The sequence below is a fragment of the Pristiophorus japonicus genome, chromosome 9 (genome assembly GCF_044704955.1).
Source record: "Pristiophorus japonicus isolate sPriJap1 chromosome 9, sPriJap1.hap1, whole genome shotgun sequence".
NCBI classification, from domain to species: Eukaryota; Metazoa; Chordata; class Chondrichthyes; family Pristiophoridae; genus Pristiophorus; species Pristiophorus japonicus.
Window position 1 is genome coordinate 33963910 of NC_091985.1, and position 23439 is coordinate 33987348.

The following is a 23439-nucleotide window of genomic DNA, read 5'->3' on the forward strand; positions in this document are numbered from 1 at the left end:
ATTTAGAGCCCACCTTACTACGTTCCTTACTCTGTCCTCTGATCTAAATTATTAATCAGAGATCTCTAGATATTGGTGAAAAACATCTCCTGATATTTGCACATCATGACACGGCACCTCCCCCCCCACCCCCCTTCCCCCAGTACATACGAATATTTACTTCTGTAATGGTGTGAACCAAAATATATGTCAAGATTTTCAGATTTGCTTGCAGGATAGAATAGCAAACACGTTGACATTAAAAACTTGGTCACAGTGCGGCCAAAGCCAGTACGGGGTATGTGAAAGAATTCATTAAAAGAGAGCCGCATTTTGAAATATGTTGACATCATGGAAATCCAAGTGATTTCCGCTCTGTCAGGTTGTACAGTGTATAATAGGCATTGGCGGAGGGTGCCTGATAAATGATCCAATTCCTCTCCCATTCTAATCACCCCAAGATGATTCTCTGCTCCACTCTGATAGGCTTACATCAGCAGGTCGGTGTTTAATAAAGTCAAGAGACTGTTTTGTATTTAATGACAATTGTCCACTAGAGATTTGTCTTTCTATAATTGCACATATTACTCCCCATTCCCTGCAGTCTATTATTAAGTTTTGCTATAAAACCCCCAACCAGCTATCTGGTTTAGCAAGACCAGGAATTCTCGACAGGTTTCATGTAATAAAGTGATGATTGTGGATATTTTCTAAAATCTGCCTTTAAAGCAAGTTCTCTGGATAGTAAAAGCACAAAGTACAGTCTGCCAGTGAATTACAAGTCAAGCAGCTCAATCAAGCAGCTCTGATCACGTTATCAGTACCCCCTCCTCCAAGAATGAATTATTGTCTCAAACCAGGTGTCAGACATTTGGTATTCTTTATATAACACATTAGCTCTATTTTACATTAAACAAACAGCTCACTTAGCATTTTGTTTCAACCATAATTATGCTTGGGTACATAGCTCATGGTAGTCACAGTGATGTTTAGTAAAATGCTAACGGTAACTGCTGTAGGGGCTGAAGGTGTGATGAGTATTGTAGGGCCCAGATTTTACAGTGGGTAATGACAACGAGCTGTTCACCTCATTGCCCCTCTGAAACTGACCGCAAGTTCACGATTTAGCGCACGGGCATCTAAACGCAGAAATCATGAAGTTGCGGTCAGTCACTCACTGCTCCAACACTGGCTGCGCTGTGGTCCCAGCACCCCTTCCCTCTCCCCCCATAGCCGGCAATCAGTATAATCAGTGAAATCTGTGGAACTGACAAAAATGTGGTCTTTTCCACGGTAAAATCACTGCTAAACAGCCCATTAAATGTTAAGCCTTATTGGAAACGATATAACTGGGGTTTTAACAGCGTATTGACTGCTAAAGAAATGTTCTGGCCCTGAAAAACGAATTTTTATATTTGTGGTGTGTCAAATTTCTCCATTATAATAAAAATTAACATTTAAAAAGCTTTTTTTAATTTCTAAAAGTTTGTTCATGACATTTCAGCTTCTACCGTGTCCCCAGGTGAAAGTCCCGATCTTTATTTCGCTCTTTGTAAAATGTTTTAAAACTGCATGCAGATAAAAGCTGCTTTTTATTTCCTGGTTTGCTGTCTGTGAGAATTCTTCAATGTGATTGGCTGCTTAGACCGCTTGTTGACGTCACTGCAGCTATTCACTGGGGATTCCCATCACACTGCGCTACAATCAATTGCACATCGAGAAAGGCACCACAGCGATCATTAGGTTTCTTCGAGGTCAGCAGTGAGTGCCTTAGGTTCACCGCTGACCACAAATTACGGCCACATACCTTTACTTTATAACAGACTATAGGACAACACACTATAGGTGCAATATATCACAGGAGAGTACAATATACATTATTAAAAATCTACACTGTATACTCCATAGGGTTAATTCAGCATTCCCTGCGGGAACCCATGCTTGAAGGGAACATGGGCTGGAGAATCGGCACTGCAGATTTGTAACTCTATATCTCACCAACACCTCCTTCAGGCTTGGCTCCCTGCTGGGAATGCAGGATTGCTGAATTCATCCTTAGAATTTTATCTTTAGTCATTATAGCTAATGCTTGCAGGAAAGTGCAGCTTTTATTGAAAAAGTTTCACGTGAGAATGCTTAGTAGACAAACCCACTCCAGGTGTCCTAGAACCAGTCTGAAGTCAGACTACAGTACGTACCTATGCACTGGCCATTTCTGCCTGTGTATCCATCTGGGCAAGACACGCACTCATAAGAGCCAGGATTGTTAATGCATCTTCCAGACGGACATTTGTTGGAATCCTGGCATTCATCAATGTCTGTAAATTTAAACAAATCACGGAGCAAATTCAGCTCACATTTGAAAATACTTCAAGTTCAATTTTACTGTTCTACAGTAACAGAAAAGGGTGACATTTTAAAGAGACAACATCCCATTTCCTTGATCGTTTGGTTGCAGTTCAAATGCTCCAAAACTGCTTAGCTCTTAAAAGACATGGTTATTACATGACAGGTCATCCAATGGTCCATGAGGAACAGATCTCTGGTGGTCTCTGACTACAGGTCTACACTTGTACATCCATTTACAGTTCAGGACTGATGTTAGTCAGGCAATAATAGAATAAAAATGACAGACGCTTTTCTGAGGTAGCTCTATGCACCCCCATCGAAGTTCGTGCTGTGTTGCACGTGGTTTTTTTCTACAGACCCCGCCACAAAGGTACAACCGACTGACGGATCGGCAGTATTGGATCTTAGGTAGCTGGCCGAGACCGTAAAGGAAACTTGCCTTCACTAAGGTCGGCCGCTGCGGAGACTGCTTTAAGAAAAAATGGATCCTGGCAAGTTTGCCTAGAGGTTTGGGTCAGCTACGCAAGAGCCAAGGATCGGGAACCAGCGCTGCTAACGCAGTTCTTAGCGCCTTGCCAAGCAACTGCTGCCAGTCCACGAGCTGCAATCTGCTTCTGTAAACTCGGTACAGCAGAAGAGATTACAATTGCTTACTTAGTGATAATAAAGGAGAAGAAATGAATTGGGGCGGGGGTGGGGGTGGGAGGGTTGAAATAGCACACCAACATTTCTTTCGGCCCAAGAAACCCCCACCACCATGACACCTCGCCCCATCCTCATGCCTTTGATTTTATTTTTGGCATGAGATTAAGGGTTATGCATGTTTTTTGTTTATATCTTAGCTGAGACTTTTGGATTGATTTTCTGTCACTCCCTGTAATTCTCTTGGCTCCACCGCAGTGACTATGACACAAAAACGAGAGCTTCAGAGATAATATTAAATTGGAAGCATACTGTTGCTGTGGTTTTTTTGCTCAATGTTCGTTCTCTGCCTCTCCAAACACTCTGTGCTTTTAATGTCAGCCGTGGCTCGGTGGGTAGCATTCTTGCCTCTGAATCAGAAGGTTTATGGGTTCAAATCCCACTCCAGGGACTTGAGCACAAAAAACAATCTAGGCTTGCACTCCAGAGCAGAGCAGTGCTGAGGGAGTGCTGCTCTGTTGGATGCGATGTTAAACCAAGGCCCTGTCTGCTCTCTCGGGTGGACCTAAAAGATCCCATGACAATATTTTGAACAAGGGCAGGGGAGTTATCCCCAGTGTCCTGGCCAATATTTATTCCTCAATCAACATAACAAAAAAACCAGATTATCTGGTAATTATTGCATTGCTGTTTGTGGAAGCTTGCTGTGCACAAATTGGCTGCCGTGTTTCCTACATTACAATAGTGACTACACTCCAAAAATACTTCATTGGCTGTAAAGTGCTTTGAGATGTTCATTGGTCGTGAATGGTGCTATATAAATCCAAGTCTTTCTTTTATCCATCATCTAATTCTACTTCCAAATATTCTGCAGTCAAAATATTCCCCCCACCCAGATAATACGAATTAGTGCTCAAAGACATTCAGTATTACAAGGTGGTTAAAGGAGCTGAAACACAGACCCACCTTCACACTGTCCTCTGTTCATTCTGTACCCAGCGTCACAGTACTGGCATCTGTAGGAGCCGACGAGGTTGATGCAGTGGCCTTCTCCGCAGATATTAGGTCTCAGGCACTCATCAATATCTTGAAATTAGATTGTCATTTAGTAACATTTAGGGGCAAAGAAATGTCATGCATCCAGCACTGCACATACTACATGAATCTAACACTGTACATATATCTTGCACCGCACATACATCTCACACTGCATGTACATGTGGCTCAGTGGGTAGCACACTCACCTCTGACTCAGAAGGTTGTCAGTTCAAGTCCCATTCCAGAGTCTTGAGCATATTATCTGGGTTGACATTCCAGTGCAGTACTGAGAGAGAACTGAACTGTCGGAGGTGCTGTCTTTAGGATGGGACGTTAAACCGAGGCCCTGTCTGCTCTCTCAAGTGGACCTGAAAGATCCCATGGCACTATTTCGAAGGAGAGCAGGGGTATTATCCCGAGTGTCCTGGCCAATATTTTTCCCTCAACCAACATCACAAAAACAGATTATCTGGACATTATCACATTGTTGTTTGTGGGAGCTTGCTGTGCACAAAGTGGCTGCCGTTTTTCCTACAAAGCCCTTGCGGCTAAAGGGATCAAGGGGTATGGAGAGAAAGCAGGAAAGGGGTACTGAGGGAATGATCAGCCATGATCTTATTGAATGGTGGTGCAGGCTCGAAGGGCCGAATGGCCTACTCCTGCACCTATTTTCTATGTTTCTATTACAACAGTGACTACACATCAAAAGGTACTTAACTGACTGTAATGTGCTTTGGGATATCCCGTGATCGTGAAAGGTGCTATATAAATGCAAGTCTTACTTTTCTTTCTTTCTAACACTGCACGTCCATCGAGCGCTGTACATACAACGTACATCTAACACTACACTAACATTCAGCATGGCAACGGTGGTGTTATTTATTCTGTGCAACAAAATGTTATAGTTATAGTTTGTAATCCTTGTGGATCTCTTACTGTCAGGGCCGGTTCCTGCGATAAGATTGGAGTATGAGCACTATTTTTAGTGCAACAACACATGCAGGTTAAATTCCTGCCTATGCTATTTCGAAACTGTCAAAATTTCTTTTAAAATAGACAGGTTAACAACTGGGTAAAAATACCGAGGACAAGAATTTATTATCGATATATTAGCCAGTGCTGAAAACAGTAAACATCAGCAATCAAACCTCTATTAATACGGCTGCGGCTTTATTGTTCACAGTTGCACCAGAGGAAAATATGTCCACTGGTGCCCGAGTCAGGTTATCTTTGGTTGTTGGCTGGTGCTGGAATTACTTTTGAAGACATAGATGGAGCAACAGCAGAGAAAATACCGACTGAATAAAAAGTGCTGATTCCTAAAAGACAATTTTGCTGAGGCTTCTCCTGCTCTGCTGGCATATACCCCACCCCCCCCCCAACCCCCCACCCCCCCCTGCCCAAACCCCCCCCCCACCCAACCCCACCCCCCCCCGCCCAACCCCCCCTCCCCCCGCCCAACCCCCACCCCCTACCCAAACACCACCCCCCGCCCAACCCCCACCCGCCGACCAAGCCCGTAAACAAGGTTTCCATCAAACTTCCGATGGCAAGCGGAGATTCCCCAAGGAAATTCCCCCGGAAAGGCTATTGCCCTCGATGTTCCCTGGTTAAACTGGCTTTGAATTAGAAGATGGGCAAATTTCTCACGTGAAAGCGTCAGGTAAGTTTGAGGTTTGGTGTATTTTAAACTGACACCCTGCTGGCTGTGCAATTAAGATTCCCCCCTCTGGAATTAAACAATTTAGAGTGTTACCAGTGCATCCCGTTCCTCCGTCGGATGTAAATCCTTGGTGACAGAAGCATCGGAAACTTCCGATGGTGTTCTTACAGTGTCCGTTGGAACACGGGCGTGTGACCTGTGCACATTCATCCACATCTGTAAAAGATAGACTACGGTCATCAGCAAAGTACTTCAGCCCCGATTTGTCCCGCGGGGTTCGGAGCGGGAAGAAAGTGTCCAGAACTCCGCCAGCATAAGGCCAAGTCAGTTGTTACTCCCGGGCCTCTGTTAAATGTCCCGATGCTGACCGACTCCCACCCAAAGCCAGCGTGACGTTCACTGACGGGCAGAAGCAGGAAAACGCACGGCTGCAGGCCGCCACCAGGGACCCCAGGAAACAGTCTCCAGGAAGGTCGGTGACAAGGCAGGAGGGCGCAACCGAGGTAGAGGAGGCCCAATGGTTCCTTGACACCACTGAGATATTCAGATATGGCTCAGTGGGCAGCGCTCTTGCCTCTGGGTCAGTAGGTTGTGGCTGTATGGCCCACTCAAGGGGTCTGGGCACAACATCTGGGCTGACACTCCAGTGCAGTGCTGAGGGAGTACTGCAGTGTCGGAGGTGCTGTCTTTCGGATAAGAATTGACCTGAGGCCCCGTCTGCTCTCTCAGGTGGACGTAACAGGGGAGTTATCCCAGTGTCCCGTCAAATTCTTAGCTCTCAAACAACATCATTAAAACTGATCATTATCTCATTGCGGTCTGTGGGACCCCATAATATTTCCTACATTACATTAGTGACTACACTTCGTAGTGCTTTGGGACAGCCTGAGGTTGTGAAAGGCAAGTCTCTTTCTTTCCTTTGTGATTAACCATAATGTTGGGTGTCTCCTCAAACCATCTCCACAGGCCCTGGCATACCTACCCAGCAATGACCACAAGGCAGCAGTGAAGCTGATTCAGAGCTGTGCCATCTTTTTTTTTTATTCGTTCTGGGATGAGGGCATCGCGGGCAAGGCCAGCATTTTTGCCCATCCCTGATTGCCCTTGGAAAGCAGGGGAGCCGCCTTTTTGAACCACTGCAGTCCGTGTGCTGTTAGGGACCCAGCGACAATGAAGGGACGGTGATATATTTCCAAGTCAGGATGATGTGTAACTTGGGGGGGAATTTGCAGGTGATGGTGTTCCCGTGCACCCACTGCCCTTGTTCTTCTAGATGGTAGAGTGGGATCAGTGGCTGGAGGAAGGCCAGGACATCGCCGGGGGAGTGGAGGCTGGGATATCGCCGGGAGGATGGAGGTCGGGATATCGGCGGGAGGATGGAGGTCGGGACATCGCCGGGGGATGGAGGTCGGGATATCGCCGGGAGGATGGAGGTCGGGACATCGCCGGGGGAGTGGAGGCTGGGATATCGCCGGGAGGATGGAAGTCAGGATATCGCCGGGGGATGGAGGTCGGGATATCGCCGGGAGGATGGAAGTCAGGATATCGCCGGGGGATGGAGGTCGGGATATCGCCGGGAGGATGGAAGTCAGGATATCGCCGGGGGATGGAGGTCGGGATATCGCCGGGAGGATGGAAGTCAGGATATCGCCGGGGGATGGAGGTCGGGATATCGCCGGGAGGATGGAAGTCAGGATATCGCCGGGGGATGGAGGTCGGGATATCGCCGGGAGGATGGAAGTCAGGATATCGCCGGGGGATGGAGGTCGGGACATCGCCGGGAGGATGGAGGTCGGGATATCGCCGGGAGGATGGAAGTCAGGATATCGCCGGGGGATGGAGGTCGGGATATCGCCGGGGGATGGAGGTCGGGACATCTCCGGGGGGATGGAGGTCGGGACATCGCGGGGGGATGGAGGTCGGGATATCGCCGGGGGATGGAGGTCGGGACATCGCCGGGGGGATGGAGGTCGGGACATCTCCGGGGGGATGGAGGTTGGGACATCTCCGGGGGGATGGAGGTCGGGATATCGCCGGGGGATGGAGGTCGGGACATCGCCGGGGGGATGGAGGTCGGGACATCTCCGGGGGGATGGAGGTTGGGACATCTCCGGGGGGATGGAGGTCGGGACATCACCGGGGGGATGGAGGTCGGGACATCTCCGGGGGGATGGAGGTCGGGACATCGCCGGGGGGATGGAGGTCGGGACATCTCCGGGGGGATGGAGGTCGGGACATCGCCGGGGGGATGGAGGTCGGGACATCGCCGGGGGATGGAGGTCGGGAAATCGCCGGGGGATGGAGGTCGGGACATCGGCGGGGGATGGAGGTCGGGACATCGCCGGGGGGATGGAGGTCGGGATATCGCCGGGGGATGGAGGTCGGGACATCGCCGGGGGGATGGAGGTCGGGATATCGCCGGGGGATGGAGGTCGGGACATCGCCGGGGGGATGGAGGTCGGGACATCGCCGGGGGGATGGAGGTCGGGACATCTCCGGGGGGATGGAGGTCGGGACATCGCCGGGGGGATGGAGGTCGGGACATCGCCGGGGGATGGAGGTCAGGACATCGGCGGGGGATGGAGGTCGGGACATCTCCGGGGGGATGGAGGTCGGGACATCGCCGGGGGATGGAGGTCGGGATATCGCCGGGGGGATGGAGGTCGGGATATCGCCGGGGGGATGGAGGTCGGGACATCGCCGGGGGATGGAGGTCGGGACATCGCCGGGGGATGGAGGTCGGGACATCACCGGGGGATGGAGGTCGGGACATCGCCGGGGGATGGAGGTCGGGACATCGCCGGGGGGATGGAGGTCGGGACATTGCCGGGGGGATGGAGGTCGGGATATCGCCGGGGGATGGAGGTCGGGATATCGCCGGGGGATGGAGGTCGGGACATCGCCGGGGGATGGAGGTCGGGATATCGCCGGGGGATGGAGGTCGGGATATCGCCGGGGGGATGGAGGTCGGGATATCGCCGGGGGATGGAGGTCGGGATATCGCCGGGGGATGGAGGTCGGGATATCGCCGGGGGGATGGAGGTCGGGATATCGCCGGGGGGATGGAGGTCGGGACATTGCCGGGGGGATGGAGGTCGGGATATCACCGGGGGGATGGAGGTCGGGATATCGCCGGGGGATGGAGGTCGGGACATCGCCGGGGGATGGAGGTCAGGACATCACCGGGAGGATGGAGGTCGGGACATCGCCGGGGGATGGAGGTCAGGACATCACCGGGGAGATGAAGACCCGAACGCGAGGGCGAAGAGGGAAGGTAGGGCCCAAACCTGTGGTCTGAGCTGGTTGGAGGCTCATCAGGTACCCTCGAGTGCAGCAGCTGAGTCAGCCACATCGAGTGGGGAGCGAGAAGCGAAGGTCCAGTTGGAAGGTCTTGGCAGCAGGGAGGTGGATCTGGAAGGTAAGTCTTGATTGGGGGATGGGCAGTGGGCCCAGGTAGCTGCCCTTGCAGCATGGGTTTTAGGGGTATGGGATATACTTTAGGGGTGGGAAATGCACCCTCTATTAGGGCCACGAGGGGGGTTAACCCATGAGGGGGTGAGATTAGGGGATAGAAGATTGAAGAATGGCAGCAGATGGCCAGGGGGAAGTTTGTTCGGGGAGATTTCCCTAGGGAGCTGCCATCCCATCCGCCATCTTGGACACCACACGAGATCCTGCAAATCTCCTGGGAGGATAGACGCACCAACGTCAAGTGTTCTCGATCAGGCCAACATCCCCAGCATCGAAGCATTGACCACACTCGACCAGCTCCGTTGGGTGGGCCACATCGTCCGCATGCCCGACACGAGACTCCCAGAGCAAGCGCTCTACTCGGAACTCCTACACGGCAAGCGAGCCCCAGGTGGGCAGAGGAAAGTTTCAAGGACACCCTCAAAGCCTCCTTGATAAAGTGCAACATCCCCACTGGCACCTGGGAATCCCTGGCCCAAGACTTCCCAAAGTGAGGGAAGAGCATCTGGGAGGGCGCTGAGCACCTCGAGTCTCGTTGCCGAGAGCATGCAGAAATCAAGCGCAGGCAGCGGAAGGAGCGTGTGGCAAACCAGACCCCCCCCACCCACCTTTTCCTTCAACCACTGTCTGTCCCACCTGTGACAGAGACCGTAATTCTCGAATTGCACTGTACAGTCATCTGAGAACTCACTTTTAGAGTGGAAGCAAGTCTTCCTCGATTTCGAGGGACTGCCTATGATGATGATGATGATGATATGGTAGCGGTCGTGGGTTTAGGAGGTGCTGCCGAAGAAGCTGTGGCAAGTTGCTGCAGTGCATCTTGTAGACAGTACACACTGCAGCAACGGTATGCTGGAGGTGGAGGAAGTGACTGTTGAATGTGGTAGATGGGGAGCCAATCAAACGGGCTGCTTTGTCCTGGATGGTGTTGAACTTCTAGAGTGCTGTTGGAGCTGCACTCATCCAGGCAAGTGGAGAGTATTCCAACACACTTCTAACTTGTGCCTTGTAGATGGTGGAAAGGCTTTGGGGGGTCAGGAGGTGAGACACTAGCCACAGAATACCCAGTCTCTGGCCTGCTCTTGTTGCCACAGTATTTATGTGGCTGGTCCTGTTAAGTTTCTGGTCAATGGTGACCCCCAGGATGTTGATAGTGGGGGATTCAGTGATGGTAATGCCGTTGAATGTAATGGGGAGGTGGTTAGACTCTCGCTTGTGGGAGATGGTCATTGCCTGGCACTTGTGGCACGAATCTTACTTGCCACGAGGGCACCTGCTGCCAGCAAACAGCTAAAGACTGGCACATCCGGTGATGGTAATAATCAGCGGTGGCCTGAAAACTGGCTCCACCTCCTTGCAGGAATGCTGCAGTGTTGACCAATAGGAATGGAGCCAGGAGGTAACACAGAGGACCACAATCCATGCAACCATTTCAACCAGCAGCTACCAGACAGAGGGTTAGGCTGAACGGTTATTTGTCTGCAGTCGTGCCTGAACCCTGGATTTCCTTTCCCTTCATTTTTGCCTGTCTATTTTCCTAGCTCATTGCTCTTTAGTCTTGGCAAACATTGATAATGGGTTGAGATGGCTTTTAAGCCTCGCCAAAGGCTTTGAAATTCTTGCCACCCTATTGTGAAATTCCTCGTTAATTGTCCTCGTCTGTTTCAGTCTCACTTTCATGCTGTCTGCTGACTCGCGCTGCACCTGTCTGAATCTGCACCTGGAAGCCATGCTGACCAGCTGACCAGCTGACCACAGAAAATTGGATGCAAGCAACACAGTTCCATTTCCATCTATAACCAGCCAATAGCCCCTCTGATATAATTACACCAAACGTGGACAATCGAAGTCGCTGACTCTCACCGATACATCCGGTTTGCCATGAGTTGAGATAATAGCCAGGATTGCAGTTACACGTGTATCCCTCTGGTAGATTGATGCACTGGCCGGCTCCACAGATTCTCGGATTAACTGAGCACTCGTCGATTTCTGAAAACCAAACATTAAACATTGCTGTAAATCTACAAAAGTATTAAAATTCTATTCGTTCATTGTACCATAAACTTGTGGCTGAAAGAGTGGGGATAGTAAGGAGATTTTTATAATTGGAACGGGGGCCTATAATAATAACTTGGATTTGTATCGCGCCTTTAACTTAGTCAAACGTCCCAAGGCGCCCGCCACCTTCTACAGTGCAAACATGAACTGTGTGAATCTGCACCTTGATAAAAAAGTGTTTGCAAAATGAACATGAGAACATAAGAAATGGGAGCAGGAGGAGGCCATTTGGCCCCTCGAGCCTGCTCCACCATTCAATAAGATCATGGCTGAACGCAAGTCAAAATAAGTTAACCAGGGATGATTTAAAGAGGCAATGTCATCAGTGATAAACTTTGGTGGGAGTGTGGTGGGAATCAGCTGCCCATTTTATACCCCCACCCCATCAAAGTTGACTGTTACCCCCCAAAGTATCTTACAACTTTTGTTAGTTTGTAGAGGAGGGGGCAAAGCTGTAATGTATCATGCTGCAAATTTATCAATGTAATCTCGGTTTTAGCATAAATGGGAGCAGATAGAAATGCTCTATAGAAGTGGAAGTTTACCCGCAGTGCCACCCAACACAGTGGCGTGACAGCACGGATTCCGCAGCCACGCTGTGCCAGGAACCGAACCTCCCCAAGAACCCCGCCTGAGTAAGGCAACAGCCTTCCTCCCTGTTCTACAATATCATGCTATGGTTACAGAATTCAACTTGCTTGTTTTTTTTTTAAGATGCTGGCTTTACGCATAGTAACCCCAGGAGGTGACATGTTTAATTGTCACGGCAGCCTGGGGACCCACAGTCTTATGGTTTACAAGAAGATTTACTGAAGGAGTCTGGGCCAGGACCCCCTCTGCATGTTACAGTTCTGGCAGTGGCTGGGATGTTTATTGTCCTCCACACCAGGTGCAAGTTCACCCAGTGAAGTGGTCCTTCACTTTGAACTCCTTGATTTCCCTCAGATGGTCTAGAGACACTGCCAACGAAGCTTATTTACAGCTATGGGAAAAAAATTCTCCATTACAACAATCATTGTTATGTTTTACTACAAGTAAATCCAACACTTAAAGGGGGAGTGTGTATTCTCGATTGCATTCCCCCGTATTCCTACATACTACATACTTCTAGGTTCCTCAGTGCAATTCCTAGTGCAGTTTTGCTGGTTCGAGGCACTGTGCATGCATCAGTGGTCTACTCTGGCGAATTTATGAATGGCGAATCACAGTCTACATTCACAAAGTCACCGTTATCAGATGAGTGCTCCAAGATTGGGGCTTTACACCCAAGAGTATTCCTGCCAGATATCCAGAAACACCCAATATTATTAAGGTATTATTCCTTCGCCACCCCTGCGTTGATGGGATGATGAAGACAATCTCACCGCTTTGCCATGAGTCAAAAAACTAGGGGAGATTGTTGAGCTGGAACTGTGCAACAAAGTAGGCATAGGTGGACTATCATCGTGTGTGTTGAAGGCTGCATCATGATCAAAAATAGAACTATCTGATTTATTAATGACTCTAATCTTTCCAGACCAATTAAAGAGCAAGAAAAATAGCTTGCTTATGATAAAATAAAATGAATGCAGGCTACAACTCCATAACATCAACGCATTCACACACACCTCCATACAATTCATTTCACTTCACCTTGTACAGTGAAGACAATTTAAGATCTACTCTGATAAAATCTCGTCCCAGATCATGCAAAAACATTCCTGTTCTCTTTAATGTAATTTATTCTGTATACAATTAATCACATAAAAAACCAAAAAACCAAAAAACCAATCAGTAAGTATTCTGGATCAATTTTCTTCCCTTTTTCCCATTTCACAATACATGGCATTAATGGTTGCACAAATGTTTGACTTCCTCTGAGTCAGAAGGTTGTGGGTTCAAGTCCCACTCCAGAGACTTGTGCACAAAAATCTAGGCTGACACTCCAGTGCAGTGCTGAGGGAATGCTGCACTGTCGGAGGTGCTGCCTTTCGGATGAGATGTTAAACCGAAGCCCCATCTGTTCGCTCAAGTGGACTTAAAAGATCCCGCAGCACTATTTCAAAGAAGAACAGGGGAGTTATCCCCAGTGTCCTGACCAATATGTATCCCTTAACCAACATCACAAAAAAACCCAGATTATCTGGTCATTATCACATTGCTGTTTGTGGGAACTTGCTGTGCGTTTCCTACAAGTGACTACACTTCAAAAAAAGTACTTCATTGGCTGTAAAGCGCTTTGGGACATCCTGAGGTCGTGAAAGGTGTGACATAAATGCAAGTATTTTTTTCAGCACGTGCTGTAAGCAGTCTACAATATTTAGAACACTCGAGTAAGCTTGTATTCCTCGACACCTGCCCAATCCTGGCTGTGCCATTAAGAGGAGACACAGAATCAGAAGACAGGTGGAAGAACAGCGAGAAAATCCTGGGCTGTTTTCATACATCTCATAATGGACATTCAGGAGCAGCACTGACAGTAGGATCCCAATGTAAGTGAGCAGGATAAAAACATCTGTATCCTGTTCTGGCAGGGTCCGGGCATTCTGGAGTGAGGTGCACTTCTGGGAATTACCTCTTAGGATTAAAAAAAAAAATCAGGAAATGTTTGGATACATAGGGAATTGTAATTGCCTACTAAGTCACGTTGGGGCCAATTTTCCAATTACGTGCTGGCGGCAGTGGGAACCTCAGTCCCGATCACGCATATACAGCGACAGAGAATAACAGGCTGCACACACACCATTTTCTTGAGGTCCACTGTCAGCAGTCAAAGTTGGCAGCTGCCAGAAAGTTACTCAGAAAGGTCCTCCTCGGGACTCATCTTTGCATTTAACTCAATTCCTGGGTTTTGCCTTCGAAGCAAGGATTTAAAGAAAGTTAAAGAAACTACCCTGGAATCAAACACATATACCATAGAGTCATTTAAGGGGAAGCTGGATAAACACATGAGGGAGAAGGGAAGAGAAGGATTGGTTGAAGTGGGGTTGGATGACGCTTGTGTGGTACCGGTATGGGCCAGTTGGGCCGAATGGCCTGTTTATGCGCTGTGCAGTCTGGGTAATTCTCACAGCTATGATTTCAGTCAATGTGCGACACTGCCCTCACCAAAAGGGCAGCAATTGAATGGAAAGGTGTAGACGGGACTGAGGGCTCAGTTAGCAAAGGCCTTGTAGACCAGAAGGTCCTAAGTTATATTCCTGGTCTATGCTGAGTTAGCTGATCTCACCTTAGGTTACAGTAGGAAGCGCTGCAATTGGTCCCATTGTCTCAGGATTAGAGAGGGGAAAATCAATTAAATGTCCTGCTCCTGGTTAGTATCCAGTGAGCCTTGCTGTAAAGTGTGTGGGCATCAGGTCAAGACTGGATCAGGCCCAGCAGTGTCGATCCCCACTGTTAAATAGCACTCATCGTCTAGGTTCACGTATAGCACCACCATATTCTACAGGACAGAAAGAGGCCTTTCTGCCCACCAAGCTTGTGCCAGCTCCCTGAAAGCGCTATCCACTTAATCCCAGACTCTTGTAAAATATTCTGTTTCAAATCTTGCTCAATTTCCGTTTAAAAGTTATTGGGGTCGAAATTCAGGGTCTCAAAAAGATCCGTTAATGCTCATTTGCGGCAGCCATTCCTAAATATCGCTTTGGGGTCAACAGGCCGACCCGATCTAAATTCAGGTTGGGGATTTTTCGGCCTGGACCCCATCCCGACTTGCCAATCGGCCGGCAAAATACTTCCCCCGGATTCGGCCGGGCTGCCAACAGGCAGCTTGACACCCCCTTTTGGGTGCCAGGCTGCTGGCCCAGCTGAAACCCTCCCTGGTGGCCCAGTGTTAAAGCCAAAGTTAATAAACGATCGAATCTCTCCCCTTTAACGGAGGGGAGAGAGTGTGGTGACACACATGCGCTGTGACGTCACCACGTTGATTGACAGCAGCGGATCCATTTTCAGCCAGTCAGCCTGGCTTTGATTCGAAGGCCCGCCCCATTATGATCCATTTCCTGTAGCACTTTGAAAAATAATTCAAAGTCCTTAAAATGGTGAGTATCGGCTAAAAACTCATAGGTGCGCCAGCTTTCTGGTGCACCTGAATTTCGGACCCATTATGTATTCTGCTTACACCATGCTTTCTGTTGGGCATTCACTTCCCTAGATTTTCCCACTCCAGACACTTGAACCCTTGTGCAGTGCTGATGGAGTGCTGCACTGTCAGAAGTGCCGTCTTTCAGATGAAACTGGGGCTGCAGTGAGAACAAGTGTGTTTTAACAGGTGGTATCAGGCATAGCTTCAATTTCTCCTGCTGCTCTCTCAGGTGGACGTAAAAGATCCCATGGCACTATTTCAAAGAAGAACAGGGGAGTTATCCCCGGTGTCCTGGCCAATATTTATCCCTCAATCAATATCATTAAAAACAGACTCGCTGGTCATTATCACATTGCTGTTTGTGAGAGCTTGCTGTGCGCAAATTGGCTTTGCTACATTACAACAGTGACTACACTTCAAAAAGTACTTCATTGGCTGTAAAGCGCTTTGGGACGTCCTGAGGTTGTGAAAGGCGCTATATAAATGAAAGTCTTTTCTTTTGGTATTTGCAGGGATGTACCCATGTGTACCAGTTCCAACTACCTTGGCCTAAAGAGATTGAATTAGAGACCACAAAATGCAAAAGCAAGACTGCACTAAGTGAAACCGGTATCCATTGTTCCAGCATTTCCGCAGGAACACGAGCCTGCACCATTCATACAAATCGCCCAACACTAAAACTGACACACTCATCCAACTGGGAGTGTCACCAGCCAAGTAAAACACAGCTAAGTTCCCCATTAGTCTTTTTCGCCCTTGGTTACATCACCTCGAGTGATTCTGATGCAGTGCTAATTTGCGTAACACAAATACTTTTTTAGTTCCATTTGACCAACTCCAGAACAAATATTTACAGTACACGCTCACTGGACAACTCTGCACTGTTAAAAATACGATTTCTCCTGATAGGCATCTACGAAAATAACATTCAAGCAAAGACCAGGGCCAAAATGTTGTTGGAGCTGGATTGAGTAAGTTCCATTGGATCAGTTCATAGTGAATACGATCATTCCGTCACAGATGTAGCAGAGAGTACTACTAGGTCCGTACCCTCTCAGACTTAGCTCGACACTGTTATGTCCAACTGAATCACAATAAAGATTATTTTTAACCAGGTATCCGATGCTGCAAATAACCCACAAGTGAAGGGCATCGAGCACAAGTAGCTTGTAAACTGCTTCCTTCCATTTTTGCTCATGTACGGAGTAGAATGAAATAAAGAAAGAATGACTTGCATTGATATAGCGCCATTCACGACCACTGGACGTCCCAAAGCGCTTCGCAGCCAATAAGTACCCCTTGAAGTGTTGTCACTATTGCAATGTCAGAAATGCGGCAACCAATTTGTGCACAGCAAGCTCCCACAAACAGCAATGTGATAATGACCAGATAATCTGTTTGTAGTGATGTTGGTTGAGGGATTAATATTGGCCAGGACACCAGGGATAATTCCTCTGCTCTTGTTCAAAACAGTGCCGTGGGATCTTTTGCATCCACCTGAGAGAGGAGACGGGGCCTCGGTTTAATGTCTCATCCGAAAGGTGGCACCTCCGACAGTGTGGCTCGCCCTCAGTACTGCAGTGGGAGTAATCTTTTTGTGCTCAAGTCCCTGGAGTGGGACTTGAACCCATGACCTCCTAACTCAGAAGCGAGAGTGCTACCCACTGAGCCACTGAACACTCCCCCGAGAAGCTACAAGTTATCTGGCCCAGTGGCCTATTTTACAAGGGCACCGGCTAACCCACAAACAGCAACACTACAAGCAGGTTATCAAGGTCTTGCATAAGGTCTGTGATCACCTACCTCCCCCTAAGGCCTCCGGTGTATTTTATAGTAAATATAACATGTTCACTGTGACATTGAAGATTACATGTTGCACTGTGGCACTGAAATGTTGCTTATATTTTAGGTGGACGACTGTTCCTGACATTGACTAATATATCACTGGGCCTCGTGGTAAACTTGGGCCAGCAAATGCACTCCTAAACAGATAGGATTACACTGGAACTGCAGTGGGAACAAGTGTGCTTTAACAGGTGGGATCAGGCATAGCCTCAGCTTCTCTTGCCGCTCCAAGTACCTCATTCATTCCCTGAATTCCATGTCAGTGCCGCAGTTGGCACTGGTGACGAGCAGCATGCCCACAGCTGGGCAGGAATCACACAGGCGGCAATGGTACCTTTTTTAGTTTCACGCTCCCTGGGAGGAGTGTGAAGGAGAGCCGTGTTGGTTCAAGCTCTTGCACCACTCCGGAAGTAGCGGAAATATTTGTGCCCCCAGTCAGTTGCCCTCGCAAGTCAGCTCAAATATATGCAGGGCTAGAATTTCATGGCACTGCACTCTCCTGGGTGCACCAACAAGCTGAACAGCAGAGAGGGGATTTTCCAATGTCATACCAGAGTGAACAAAATGAGATAGCTCACTGTTTGCCCTTATAAGGGCATGCTGTTATTATAAGAGCTGCACTCCAGTCCGAAGCACGACTTGAATTCAGAACTTTAACATTTGGAATTTATTATAAGATGGTCTCGATTCAATCATTTAAAATGATCTGTCTTCTTCCTGTCAATTTGGCTCCATTGGTAGCTCTCACTTCTGGTCAGTCAAATGCTGTGTTTACAAAGTACTTACAGCACAGGGACAGGCCATTCGGCTCAACTGGTCCATGCTGCTGTTTATACTCCACACAAGTCTCCTCCCACCCGACTTCATCTAACCCCATCAACATATCCTTCAATTCCTTTCTCCCTCATGTGCTTATCTAGCTTCCCCTTAAATATACCAATACTACTCACCTCAACTGCTCCTTGTGGTAGCGAGTTCCACATTCTAACCCTTCTCTGGGTAAAGATGTTTCTCCTGAATTCCCTATTGGATTTATTAGTGACTAGCTTATATTTATGGCCCCTAGTTTCGGTCTTCCCCACAAGTGGAAACATGGTCTCTACGTCTGCCCTATCGAATCCTTTCATAATCTTAAAGGCCTCTATCAGGTCACCCCTCAGTCTTCTCTATTCTACAGAAAAGATTCCCAGTCTGTTCAAAACGTTCCTGATAGGTGTAACCTCTCAGTTCTGGTATTATCCCGGTCGGCTTTCAGCTCACTTCAAGACTTGGAGGGAGAAATTGGGGTCATTTGCATCTCCTGTTAGTGCCCCCCGGGGGGCGCTAACAGGGTGGAAATGACATTGCGACCGGGTGCGGTGCTGCTAAAAATTACCGCTAAATTCGGCGGGAGTTTAGCGGCGGCGCTATAGCGTTGCGCCCCGATCTCCTGCGCTCGGCAATCGTGACGTCAGTGTCATGCGCATCGCCCGTTATTGCCCTGGCACCTAAATTGGGTTTCGGCCCCTGAAGCAGTGCTGGGCGATAACAGCGGCAGCTTCAGGGCATGCGTATCCGGCAGCTGGCCACCACCAGGACAAAATTTAACGGGGAGGTGGCTGAGCTGCTCCTGAAAAACACTCCTGTTTCGCATCCCGTTCTGGTGCCGCATTGGTCGTGGGGTCGGTGCCTCGATCGCTCAGCCTGACACGCTGCTTGAGTGCCGGGCTGATCGCATGGCACCCCCGCTCCCCGATGGGCCGGGTAGGTGGGTTCCTATTATGCAGAGTATGCAACTTGGGCCCCTCCCTTTAATTCAGGAAGAGCCGTGCGCCCCACTCACGCCCCAGGAAGGAAGTGGAGAGCTTGATTTAGCGTTCCATTTCCTTTCGGGGGCAGTAACCCCAATTTATAGCGAGGGGTGAGTCTTCTACGCCTAGCACAATGTCTCGTGCCCTGCGAGTGTTAACCCAGTTTCTAGGCCTTGAATTTACAAGCCCCAATTTCTGATCATGACAAACGTGATCTTGATTTGGCCTGTGGCACAGGCGCATATTGACCTTAGGGGGCAGGTCGCGGTGAACATTCCAGCAGTGGCCCCTCCCCTAACTCGAGTAGGCTCCCAACACATGAAGAGCTTGACCAGAGAGCTTGGACTGTAGCACACTTGGGGAGGGGGGGTAAGCGGAAAAGCTGGAGAGGCAGCTGCTCTTAAAGGAGCTGCATCTCTCCCTTAAAGGGGAAGCTCTTGACGATACCAAAAAGGAGGGACGGTTGTTTGCAATGGCACAGGGGCGAGGTAGGCAGCTCTGCGGATTTTGGTGCTCAAGAGTTGAAGGTTCTACTGCAGGAGGTGCACCAGAGGAAGGCGGAGTGCCTTATTTGGGGAATACGACCAGTCTGCAGTAAAAGCTCAAGCTGTGTGTGAGGGAGTCGCTGACTTGACTCAATCCGTCACCCAGGTCCTTTGCATCTGGCTCCAGACAAGGAATGATGTATGCTTGTTTTGTGCACCCTGTTCGATTTTTCTCGCCACTGTAGTCAATCGAGAGTAAAATTGGGCAGGGTGTAAAACGGGCATCTGATTTGAACCGGCCTCATTCCACACTAGACGAGTTAGGTTATAATCGGGGCTGAAGTGTTGAAAGCTTTAGCGCAATGTAAAAATATTTACCAATTTTTTTCTTGGTGAATTTTATGTTCACCAAGGTGAGTGAGATTGCCAAGTGAATGGAAATTCTGACCATATTGGGAACTTTGTGCTGTGAGGCCTCAGTAGCTGGGCACTGGACTGCCCAAAATAACCACACGCGACATTCACAATCAGCGGGCACAGGAGACCTCACAACATAAGAAAGGATGGGGAGAGAATAGGCCATTCAGCCTATCCAAAGTCAACGTATGATTATTTGATCTTGGACTTTGTTGTCACTTCACCAGTTGATTCCTGCCCCTCCCCTGACAAAAATAATGAAGGCATACTCTTAATATCTTTTAACCCTTCATCTCTCTTCCCAGCACGTCTTCATCTCATCAATCTGGGCAGGATTGTGGACACAGCTCACAGAGGTGGGACACCAGTGTCTAACTCACTGTACCACTCTGTATCCCATCAAAATGTACATTCTATACGGATGGAGTCTCCATTATTAAGTCTTTATGCTGGGGAAAGGGATAGAGAAGAAGCAATCTGCTACGTGGAGAGACTGAAGCAAGGAACCTATTTCCACTTTTTAAACTTTTGTTAATTATTTACTTACACTTTTCACAAATATCTGATGCTCATTATGGCAAGGGATGTTAATACTCTTAAATGGAGAAGGTTACCAGCTCAGGCACCCAGGGGTAAATGTACGAGTCGGTGCTACTAACAGGGAGCTTCATGTACCGGCAGTACCGGTCCGACTTTCAGCAACGCCCAAGAGCTTGTGACCAAAATGGTCGGAACATCATCGGCAGTACGTGCCCGAATTTCCGATTTGGGCTTCCGGCGTGCAAGGTGTTCAGCCAGCAGCATGGAATGATAAAATGTACCTTTCCCCCACCTCTCAACATTCACTGTCACCCACAGGCAGGTGGATATAGCAGAGCCAGGCGAAAAGTAAATCGCTTGCTACTTTGCCACAAGATGGTTTAGCTCTATCCTCAAGGGGCACAAGGGGTACTGCACCATTGTGACATTTCCATTTCCCACGTCAGTCACCCTTATGGCCTCGCTGAGCTACAGTGCCAAACTCTAACTTCGGGCTAGTTTTATGTTGTCCGTAACACCTTCTCTGAATCACGTTGCCTTAACTGACTTCGCAGGGGGCTGATACAGTTGGCAGGGAGAGAAGACATCCCTCCGACTACACTCCAGAACCCAGTGGCGAGAGGATAGTGCATTAACATGGTGCACTAGCCAGTTTCCCAAGTACGCACAGTTTAGACAGGAGCGTATGTTCGAAAAAATTGAGGGAAGGAGAGAAATAACCAGAAGATTAACAGTAATTCTTTCTTAATACAGTAGTTTGATTTTTAAAGGAGGAATCTGCAGTTAACACACCACAGTTTTTGTAGTAAACAGAATAAGTCTCCACTCTCTACATGTCGAGAGGTAGTTGTTTCTGGGCTCTGTGGAGCATTTCACTCGGCACAAGCTGCAATGTCCAACAATAATCCTGTTCTTACTATATCCTACAATGTCCTCATCACAGCTGTCTACAGTTTTAACTTCATGAGACAAGAGTCATTTGCAAACACAGCAATACACCTAAATACAGAAGGAACCTTTGTAAAACGTAACTAATCTTTAAATAAACATTGCTGTGGATGTTTAATAGGAAACCAAATCCACTGGACTAATTTGATTACTTTAGTAATCCTGTTTCCTATTATAGAGTGGGGCTTGCTTTAAACATCCTTCACCTGTTTAGCTGCAGAGGGACAATGATGGAAGCTGCAACGTGAGGCTGACCCCCCAACCCTCCATCCCCCCCCTCGCTTTGACAGTAAACAGGACTATTTTTAAAACCCCATGAAGAAAGATATACTATGAGGTTTAATAAAAGATTTAAAAAGTAATGGTTTGCTAACTTTTTTTTTAAGTGCTCGAAGGCCCTTATTATTCACAATTCACATCATTCCTACATTCACTATAATAACTGGGAGGGGAGTGAGACATCACATCCATCACGAGAAATTACTTCTGACAAAATGATTTGATCCTAGTTCCTGTGTTTATTTGTAAGCCTCTTGACGTGGAGACTATCAGACGTTGTACATTTTGTGATTGCGTCACAATTTTTGCCTGAACTTTGCAGAACTTCTATTAATAAATACAGGTACCTCAATGCCTTCGAACTGCCCAATCGTTAGAGCCAAACTTATTAAAGGAGATGTCTGTAAACCAAAGCTTGCCACTCTTTACAGCTTGACATGAGTTTATCGAAGGCTGATCATTTACCAATCATGTAAAACTGAATAATTTCCTTTGTGCATCCAAATATTGGGGATGGGGGTGTGTGGGGGGAGGGAGTGTCAGGATTCTGAATTCACACGTGCACACCAAAGTCACTTTAACAATGCTTTATACCTGGATTGGTGAGCGAGTTCCTGAGAAATGCAACAACGCAAGTCATTGATTTTCACCCTATGCCAAATCACCAGCTTTAATTCAGCCATTCAAAAATTAGCAAAGATGAAATTTTATCTTGTGATTCATACAATCCAGCACACTATTCGCTTTGGTGAATGGTTCAACTACCAAGGACACAAGGTAAATATTAGGAAGTTAGGACTAAGACGGGGAGCCAGGTTGAACTTTTTCATCCAATGGTTACAGCATGGAAGGCGGCCATTGGGCCCGTCGAGCCAGCTAGTCCCACACCCCCGCCCTTTCCCCGTAGTCCTGCAAATGCTTTTCCTTCAGATACTTATCCAACTCCCTTTTGAAAGATAAAATTGAGTCTGCCTCCACCACCCTCTCAGGCAGTGCTTTCCAGATCCTAACCACTCGCTGTGTAAAAATGTTTTTTCTCACGTCGCCTTTGGTTGTTTTATCTTAAATCTGTGTCCTCTGGTTCTCGAACCTTCTGCCAATGGGAACAGTTTCTCTCTATCTACTCTGTCTAGGCCCCTCATGATTTTGAACACCTCTATCAAATCTCCTCTCAATCTTCTCTGGTCTGGCTCAGCTTCTCCAATCTATCAAAGTAACTTAAGTCCCTCATTCCTGGAATCATTTTTTCTGCACCTTCTCTAAGGCCTTCACATCCTTCCTAAAGTGCGTGCCAAAGGTGGGCAGAGGAAACGTTACAAGGACACCCTCAAAGCTTCGCTGATAAAGTGCAACATCCTCACTGACACCTGGGAGTCCCTGGCCAAAGACTGCCCTAAGTGGGGGAAGTGCATCCAGGAGGACGCTGAGCACCTCGAGTCTCGTCGCCGAAAGCATGCAGAAATCAAGCGCAGGCAGTGGAAAGAGCGTGTGGCAAACCTGTTCCACCCACCCCTTTCCCTCAACGACGATCTGTCCCACTGACAGGGACTGTGGTCCTCGTATTGGACTGTTCAGCCACCTAAGGACTCATTTTTAGAGCGGAAGCAAGTCTTCCTCGATTCCGAAGGACTGCCTATGATGATGAAAGTGCGGTGCCCAGAATTGGACACAATACTCCAGTTGGGACCGAACCAGTGTTTTATACAAGTGCATCATAATTTCCATACTTTCTTACTCTATAACTCTCTTTATGAAGCCCTGTAAGACTTTTTAATTGCTTTCTCAACCTGCCCAGCCACCTTCAACGATTTAAGCACACATACCCCCAGGCCTGTCTGTTCGTGCACCCCCTTCAGGATTGTACGATTTGTC

The 23439-nt window shown here is 48.2% G+C and overlaps 1 protein-coding gene across 5 annotated transcripts in view; it reads right to left on the bottom strand.

Annotated features, from left to right (window-relative positions):
• Positions 1–23439, bottom strand: part of ltbp1 (latent transforming growth factor beta binding protein 1) — a 456945-nt gene that overhangs the window by 138868 nt on the left and 294638 nt on the right. For all 5 annotated transcript variants that reach the window (XM_070889256.1, XM_070889254.1, XM_070889255.1 and 2 more), the window contains 4 exons: positions 11006–11131; positions 5765–5887; positions 3937–4056; positions 2178–2297 (listed from right to left, as the gene is read on the bottom strand). In XM_070889256.1, coding sequence (XP_070745357.1) covers positions 2178–2297; positions 3937–4056; positions 5765–5887; positions 11006–11131 — 489 coding nt within the window. The remainder of the gene's footprint in view (positions 1–2177; positions 2298–3936; positions 4057–5764; positions 5888–11005; positions 11132–23439) is intronic.